The sequence below is a fragment of the Macrobrachium rosenbergii genome, chromosome 21 (assembly GCF_040412425.1).
Source record: "Macrobrachium rosenbergii isolate ZJJX-2024 chromosome 21, ASM4041242v1, whole genome shotgun sequence".
Lineage (NCBI taxonomy): Eukaryota > Metazoa > Arthropoda > Malacostraca > Decapoda > Palaemonidae > Macrobrachium > Macrobrachium rosenbergii.
In genome coordinates this window covers 19,973,144-19,982,447 of record NC_089761.1, presented here as the reverse complement: position 1 = coordinate 19,982,447, position 9,304 = coordinate 19,973,144, and the positions used below count along the sequence as shown (strand labels likewise).

The following is a 9,304-nucleotide window of genomic DNA, read 5'->3' as shown; positions in this document are numbered from 1 at the left end:
ATTCCTTCGGTGATAATTCTCCATCGGAGATATTCCGAGGTAGCGTGAATTTGATATTGCGACATTTGTAGCTTCATGATTATATATATATATATATATATATATATATATATATATATATATATGTATGTATGTATATATATAATTATATATATATATATATACAGTATATATATATATATATATATATATATATATATATATATATATATATATATATATATATAATAAGAACGACGTAAATGGCAGGAGTGACTCACTCGTTGGTTTTTGAACGTTTTTATTAAGATTCTTTTTTTTTTTTTTCGAGGCAATGAGATAGATAATCATGCCCATTCGCTAACATAATAAACTTTTCGTTTGAATGCATCAAAATATATTCAGTCAGAAGTAACAAGAAACGAAACTGTAAAAGAATGAGTAGTTCTGACAAATTGAAAAAAGGCAAGCGGTTTGCATTTCTGAAGAAAGTTCCAAAGACAAAGTCTACACAATTGTAAGAGAAGCGAAGGCTTTGCAAATTTAGACAAATGCAGTAAAAAGTACATGCTTCGTGATGCAAAAAATCATAAGAACAACAAAATACCAGGAACAGGAATGAAACCTTGGCGGTAAAGTTACCAGTTAATAATTCGCATCTCCATTTGAAGATGATTAGAGAGAAAAAAACGAATGAAGAATAATACGAAGGAGCGAATAGGAAATGAATGCCGAGTGATGAATTACCGAGAACAGGTTTCTGGTCACTACAAAACGCTGCCGAGGAAGCCGGTTTGGAAGATGCAAGGTCAGGGTACGGACCTCTGTTATCTTTTGTTTTTTTTTTTATTATTATCGTAAGTCATATCCCACCTTACGTGGTGGAGTCTAAGACTCACCCTGTGTGGTGGAGTCTTTGACTCACCCTACGTTATGACTTGGACCATCGACGGATGGTCTCTTGTTTGTCACTTTTTCATAAGTTGTATTTCAACAGAGATCTTTCACATTCACAATTGATCCCTGATCCCCTTTTCCTGCCGAGAGCAACCGGATTCGCTAATAAACAAACAGTGAAGGTGCCTCGTTGTCGAACTTCTCAGTTCCAGAGGTTCTTTATTCCTCGCACCGTTGGACTGGGGAACAGTCTCCCAGAGGATATCATACAATTGGAACTTCAGAAGTTCAAGCGAAGATGCAATGCATTACTTCCCTAATAGTGTTTTCCTTGCATTTTAATACAGTTCTATCTTTTATTAATTTATTAATTTATATTTTCTTTTTTAATTAGTGCGATCTCTTCTTTATGTATTTCTCTGTACCTCCTCTTACTTCTTCCTGATGAACACCATGTTCTTTTGAATCTTGAATTTCAAGTGAATGGCCCCTGTGGGACTTTTCCACATGAATAAGTTTCATCTTATGAATAATAATAATAATAATAATAATAATAATAATAATAATAATAATAATAATAATGTGTGGTGTAGTCTTAGACTCGCGCTACGTGGTGGAGTCTTAAACTCACCCACTGTGGTGGAGTTTTAGACCATTGCTGCGTTGCCCCATATTCTACTTGGTACGAGAGCTGTAATTTCGAATTTCTTGCTTTTGAGGTATCTAATTATGCAAAATTTGAACTCACAAACTGGATATTCAAGTCACGGCCAGACGAAACATCCCGAGAAGTCTCTCCGAGAGATGGTCAAAAGAACCTAGACATAATAAAAAGAACTGAAGACCCAACGGCAACAATAGACTTAATCCGCAGATTCAAACGACTGGTTCTTTCAAGGTCATCCTTGACAAGCTTAATGATTTTTCTTGAATATACCACTTAATGTCGTCCTTGAGCTTTCGGTAAAGCCGAAGGACGATTTCGCAGCACTATCAAATCAGGAGGATGTTGAACCTGCAATAACTAACCATATATATACATATATATATGTATATATATATATATATATATATATATATATATATATATATATATATATATATATATATTATATATATAGTTATATATATGTGTGTGGATATATAATATATATATATGTATGTGTATGTGTATATATATATATATATATATATATATATATATATATATATATACAGTATATATATATATATATAATCTACTGATCACTTTCTACCAGATAGGTAATTGTAATAACCTCACAGCCCACGTAACTTCTTGCATTCTTCAATGTGGAGTAATTCTGATGCTCGTAGCAGGATTCGAACCCCCAGCCAGAGTATCAGAACGAGGTTACGTTGTCGACCTGGATCTAAGGTTTTATAGTAACAATCATATCCAAAAAGTGTGAAGAATTCGAGAAATTAAAAGGGCTTGTGGTTATTACAATTACATATGCATACATGTATACTGTATATATATGTTTGCGTGTGTGTATACATATATGTACATATTATCTATAATATAAATATATATATATATATATATATATATATATATATATATATATATATATATATATATATATATATATATATAATTTATATATATATATGTATATATATATATATTTTATATAATGTGAATTTTGTCCCTTATACACCCGTGAATTGTCCGTAATCACAAATATTAAGCCACAAATTTCGTTTATTATCCAGTTCGCTATACCTCGGAAATAACTTACACCCAAGGGAAATTATAACTGATAAGTGCTTCGTCGCCGGCAGAATTCGAACCATTGCCTAGTTTAGAAACAACGCTGCAAGACGAAAAGGGCCTCTGTGAAATTCCTCCATTCATGTTTTTCTTGTTCTTTATCTTCCACAAATCTCCGCTCATCTCCAGGCTCCCTTCTCATCCAAGTTGGCCTGGGTCTTCTACCTTTCCTGGCGTCCATAGCAGCCCGGCTGACACTGTCACGCACTGTTCTCCCAGGGGGTTGTGCGAAGGACATGTCCAAGCCATCTCTATCTTTCTTTCATCATCGTCTCATCTGCATATGGGACTTCAGTTATTTCCGTTATGGTATCATTTCTAACTCTATCCTGACATTTGATTCCTAATATTCTCTTTAAAGCTTTATTCTCAAATCAAAAAAATCTGTGAGATATGAAGCCATCACACACCATGAACTCATGTTCTATAATTTGATCTCATTGATTTCAAAACCTAGTCAGCTTTGAATGTTTGATTTACTCACTGATGTCTTTGTTTCCAAATACTTATAAGTCGCCCATTATTCTTTAACTATCTAATGTTATTTTATACCATTTTACATACTCTCGTCCTCATTGGTATAAAGGAAAATAATAAAGGTTTTGAATGAAAGTAATTCAAATGCAAACAGTATAAATCTAAAAAGCCTCGAGTAAAATCCGAAATATATGAAATATAAGAAGTAAGTAGCTGTGAAAATAATGGCTATGATTAAAAAAGTACATTATTTCGCCAATATACTGTATACTATACTGAATACAGTATATATATATATATATATATATATATATATATATATATATATATATATATATATATTTATATTTATATATAGAATATATTATATATATATATATTTGTGTATGAATTATGTATATATATATATGTATGTGTATATATGTAAATCTATCAATACTTTTACCAGATACACATAATTGTGAAGAAATAATAATGCCCCCTTCTTTCTGAATTCTTCGCGCTTTGGATACGCTTGTCACTACAAAGCCTTATGTACATATTTTATATAATATATATATATATATAATATATATATATATATATATATATATATATATATATATATATATATATATATATATATATATATATATATACATACAAGTATATATATGCTGTGTAGATGTCAAGCAGATTTAAATCACGATTTGTAGATACACCTACATATGCGAAGAATGGAATCTAAAGCGAAAAGAAAATTAAAAAATAAAGCCAGGGACACACGAAATTAACCATTTCCAAAGTTCTGTTTCTAAGCCAGACCCACATGACGCACATAGACGAGTGAGTACGCTTCTCTGGGGATGTAGGTGAACGCCAAAAAGAGGCATTGTTGCACAAGATCGAAAGAGCCACGGGGCATAAAGGAGTGGAGATAGGGGCATATAACAGCATACCAGGGATACCAGGATACAGGCTGACCAAGGTCTTGGTGTTGCTAGGATGAGCTCTTTTGAATATGCATGAAGAGACGCGAGTGAAAGGATCGGGAGAGGAAATTCCACGAGATAAAGATCCCGAAGAAGGAGAAGAGATAAATCAGGGGAAGAATGAGAAAGATAGTGACGTGAAGGGTATGAGATAACAGAAGGAAATTCGAGGGTGGGTCAGTTTTTTAAAGATTGCTTTGATACTTGAAATATTAATATGGAAAACTTTGCTGAGGAAGTGTTGACGATACGAACTCAAAAGCGCCAAAATAGGAAGCTGTCTTTAGAAATTCAGATAAACGTCTGAAGACGCGATTAGGCTTTTCTAGAAACTTCTGCGGTTTATGAACGTGCCAAGTCATAAGACAGAAAGTTTATCGTATGTAAATACAAAATAAGACATTCACATTGAGCGAAGCACTGCATACTTTACATCTGGGACGCTGAATGATTGTAATGAAAAGGTAACTGTGAATTCTGAAGCTCGGTCTTCAAGGATTCTGTTCACTTTTCAAACGTGAAATAAACTGGTATTTAAGTATGTCAGTTTTTGGGATTATCGGGGTGGGACCAAGAGTGGTGGTAGCGATCGGTTAGATTATATCATTTCAATAAAATCTTTGAATTAAGGCAATTTTAATCACTGGGGGTATTTACTGGAACGAAAAATTAAAATAACATTCAAGTACAATGTCTCTTAATTTTGGCGCAACTTCAAAACACTGGTAATACTGCCTCAAGTGTTCGGAAAGCCTTCGGTCACTGGATGAAACAATCTGCGGTCTGAGGGCCAACTTCAATTAGGCCAAAGGGCTCATGAAGCCTTGAGATGTGCCTCGGCGAAAGCTTAACAAAAGACCTTTAGGAGATAATAATGCCGGTGCCCCTCTAACCGTAAAGAAAAAATGGTCCTTTGACTGGCATAAATTAGCAGTCCAGAAAGGTCTCGACAGACCTATTAAGCTTAATAACTTCTTTACCTGTTGTTTCAGAGACGGGCCCAATGCTACGGGACAGACTTCTTCAACCAACGAGCTTTCAGGTTTACCTGGCGTCTGGTGAGAGATGTGATGGCATAATGCACCTTGTACCAAGAAGTATGAATGAACGCTTCACAAAAATGATCGAGACTCACAATTTCAACATCTACATTTAACAACTGAGGCGTTTTTTTTGTTTATTTTTTTTGGGAGGGGGGAATATATCAATCGATGCCAAAAACACGCCAGGCAGTCTTGTGCAGAAATAATTAAAAACTGAAAATCTATGATTCAAACTGTTTGATAAGGTAAACAAGAGATCAACCTAGAAAATGAAGCGTTTGAGTGATTCCCTTTCTCGATTGCAGGATTCGAAGTTAAAGACGGGAATGATTACCACAATCAGATTAAACCGACCAAACAACAAATGCCGAGGAAGAGTTTTATTCCTTTCGCGATATACAGTATAATTAAAAGTTAGATGATAGCTATTCTGGGAATTCTATCTCAGCAAAAAAGGCCAACTTCCTATAGAAAGAGATTGAAGAGTAAGGGGTCTTTAAAAGACAATATTATAAAGCAGTTGTTTTTGTAAATGTGGACAGTATACCATATACAAGTATTAACAATTTGAACCTACGTGTAGACATGTTGCCAAATAAGGCTAATAACCGAATAATTCAAGGTTGCATGTCTTTATTTACAATCGGACCTTACAACTACACTGTACACTTTTCACCAACGTTTCGGCAACATCAATTCGCATCGTCAGTTTATGGTATATTCGCTTTCATCGACTACTCTTCTGGCGCTTCAACTTCGACAATATCGTCGCTCAAAGTTTCGGCTACTTCTTCAGCGACTTCTTCGGCAGCATCAGCGACATCCTCGACAACGGGAGCGGGAGCTGGAATGACTCTAGGTTCGGGGGCCGAGGGAGTGGCGGGGGCAGCGGCAGGGGCAGGGGCAGGGCGAGGCGCAACCCTCACATCGGTGGTCACTGGGCCATCGTATTCGACAATTCTGCCGAAGTCGGCGTTGGAGATCTCATACAGGGTTTCGGATTCCTCGCAGGGAATGGCGTCCTCTCTGAAAGAGCAGGTTAGGGTCTCCTGGCTGAAGACCGTCTGGTTCCCGCAGAAGAAGGAGAACTGGGCCATGTCGACTACGTCGCCGGCGTCGTCGGAAACCGGGAGGCAGACGTGGAAGACGCGGCAGTCGTTGGCCACGTCGGCGTAATATCCGTAGGGTCGTCCGGCGCAGGCGAATGTCTGGCTTGGTTCCCTTCCTAAAACGTCCAAGTATCCGTCGGAGAAGAAGTAAGCCGTTTGAGCAGCTGCTGCAGCAGCGAGGGCTAAGACACAGATGAGGACCTTCATGGCTGATGTAAAACCTGGAAAGTGGAAACACTCATGAATTAGCCTTTGATTTCGACAAGAAACAGGCAATGAGTAAAAGTAAATACGAAAATACATAACAGCATTTCGTACCTCTGAAAATAACTGATTGTCGTATGAACTTTTCAAGTGCAGCATTCTCATTTGCTGCAAAGTTTTATTGCTTAGCATACTAGTAGCAACATGAGTGAACTGGTACATCAGGTTCAAAAGTTAAAATCGTAAAACCCTTCACAACTTTTCAGTTAAAATGTACGCCATTCTTACATCAGGTTAGCAGCGAAAATGTACTTGTTAGTCACGGTTTGCTGGTCAAAAATGAAAGGTAAAAAGAGTTGCCGAACATGAAGCAGAAATTCAGGCATAGTTTACAACGTAAACGCCGATCATTTCATGTTTCACGTCATTAAAAGCGACGGTCTCACTATCAAGACAGCAAGCAAAAGGACATCAAAATGAATAAAAGAGAAAATTCCTGTCTCCGCCTCTCTTTCTGCTCATGCGCGCGCGCACGAATGTGTGTGAATGTTCGAATGTCAGGAGTCATTGTTGTTGCTGATAAACAGAAATGAAAATCCCAGTCAATTACTTTCTAAATCCAAAACAACTATCTGAAGCCTTTAACTTTTAAGTAAGTTTTGCGTAGCGAGTCTTACCCAGGGAAAAACTAACTTTAAGTCGCCATTAAAACGATTATTATTATTGCTAAATAAATATCATGACCGTTTCAACTGCAGTGATTTTGTAAACTAATATTGTATTAATATATATACACTATATATATGTGTATGTATATATATGTATATATTTAACACACATATATATATAAATATATACATATATATATATATATATATATATATATATATATATATATATATATATATATATATAGTTATATATATATATATATAATAATTACATATGCAGGAAGGTCTATGATTCCACAATGACGAGAAGAACACGAGACGAAAAATATTGGAACCTTAGTTTCGCCTTAAAAATTGATATCTTTGCTTTCTTTCAGCGAACCTTATTTTATTTAGTTCAACAAACCTTTAGATGTCTTAGTCTTTCATCTCAAGCCTTAGGAAATATTGGTTTTTTTGTCACATCGTAATCGTCGTTTTCTCAAATGAAAGGAGGTTCATCTCACTACCATCTTCCACCCTTCACCTGTTCTGAAATAGGCATCTCCGAGCACTTCTCATCACCTTCCGACGAGTGTTGGAAAATCCCGAGTTGGGGTAACAGTAAAAAATACTTCTTCAAAAATTCACACTGAAGTGCCTCATCATTTTCAAAGTTAATTTTTCGTGAACGCGGTTTGAAAAAATCACACCACCACGTTAATCACACAGACATGATAACTAGGCATCTCAACTCCATCTGAGAACACAGAACATGAAGGTTACTATCAGGGCGATCACGCATGCGCGCTTCCTCCCGCATAACCCATTATAACACACTGCCCAGGCACACGATAGAGAGAGAGAGAGAGAGAGAGAGAGAGAGAGAGAGAGAGAGAGAGAGAGAGAGAGCAACCAGAAGCCAGGTCTGCAACGCGCTAAGCATTAGAAGTAGGAGTGTGCATCTTGAATATCTTCATATTGTTTGTTTGTCTTTTGTCAGTGGTAAATGTAGATAATCAATCATCAGTCGTTTCCTGTATCAAACATCAATCTTTCAGATGTGTGTAAATCTGTTGTAAAAAACCATAAACAAATACACTGCATCAGAATATGTGAGCGCATGAAAGCGCGCTGGCATGCGCATGTGCTTCCATGCATTCACATGTGTGCTCAATTGTTTACGCAAGCGCAGGCATCAGCACACACATACTCGATTATGCTTTTGGCATCCTGCTTTTCCAACAGATGATAATCTCTTCACTATTTCTTGCGAATATTTGCTTTGTGCTTGTGTTTCTTCGCGTGCATGTGTGTGAGTGCCTACTATAAGGATTCACTATCAATATTTTAAATGTTATTTTTCTTTAAACATCTGCGCTACTTTTTTTTTTTGCCAAATATTTGCAAGGTTACTTTAAGAAAAATCTTTCTGTATATGCCCTTCTTGATTTCTGAATATGATCAAAATTAATGCTTCATGAATTGAAAAATAAAAATACAACTGGGATCGTTATGTCTCACAGCTATGTAGTTTCATTACAGCTCAACTTTCATTTAGGACTACGTTATACAAAAGAATAACATCTCCGGTAGATTTAAGATTATTGTCACCCGAGTGTAACGGAAGATTTAATGCACATTCATGAGTCAGCATCTGATTTTGACAGGCGGATCGATGAAATAAAAAAAATGTTATATACTGAAAACTAGAAAATAATCCTAAAAAGTATAAGAATAAGCCTTTATATACGTATGAATCAAACGGGCTGTATACGAGAACATGATAAATTCAATTCTTGCATTTGCTTGAGAAACATACTGAGAAGCAGACACACTAACAGATAGGCCTTGAATGCAGACGTATTTTTTGCTTGAACCAACCCGGCATAATATGAAGAAAAAAAAATGAATATTCATTGTTATGCCAACTTAAGACGAGAGAGAGAGAGAGAGAGAGAGAGAGAGAGAGAGAGAGAGAGAGAGAGAGAAAGAGAGAGAGAGAGAGATTACATCAGGCAAGGACTCGGCAGCAGCAGCAGCATCCCTGATCCCTGTCTGAAGCTCTTACCTTTCTCTGGCGCCTGAGGACGAAAAACTGATGTCCGAGTATCAGCCTCCTCGTCCTTTTATATGGCCGAGGGACGAAGCGTCCTTGCAGAAACACCCCCAAAGCATC

The 9,304-nt window shown here is 36.4% G+C and overlaps 1 protein-coding gene across 2 annotated transcripts in view; it reads right to left on the bottom strand.

Annotated features, from left to right (window-relative positions):
• Nucleotides 1-5,778: 5,778 nt before the first annotated feature.
• LOC136849769 (uncharacterized) overlaps nt 5,779-9,304 on the bottom strand; it is a 3,549-nt gene continuing 23 nt past the window's right edge. Inside the window, exons 1-2 of one of the 2 annotated variants that reach the window (XM_067123173.1) lie at nt 9,197-9,304; nt 5,779-6,492 (exon numbers count right to left, since the gene is read on the bottom strand). The exon at nt 9,197-9,304 is cut by the window's right edge and continues 23 nt beyond it. In XM_067123173.1, coding sequence (XP_066979274.1) covers nt 5,897-6,478 — 582 coding nt within the window. In that variant the 5' untranslated portion in view covers nt 6,479-6,492; nt 9,197-9,304 and the 3' untranslated portion in view covers nt 5,779-5,896. Of the gene's footprint in view, nt 6,493-7,672; nt 7,936-9,196 lie in introns of those variants that run through there. The other variant, XM_067123174.1, reaches the window with a different exon arrangement.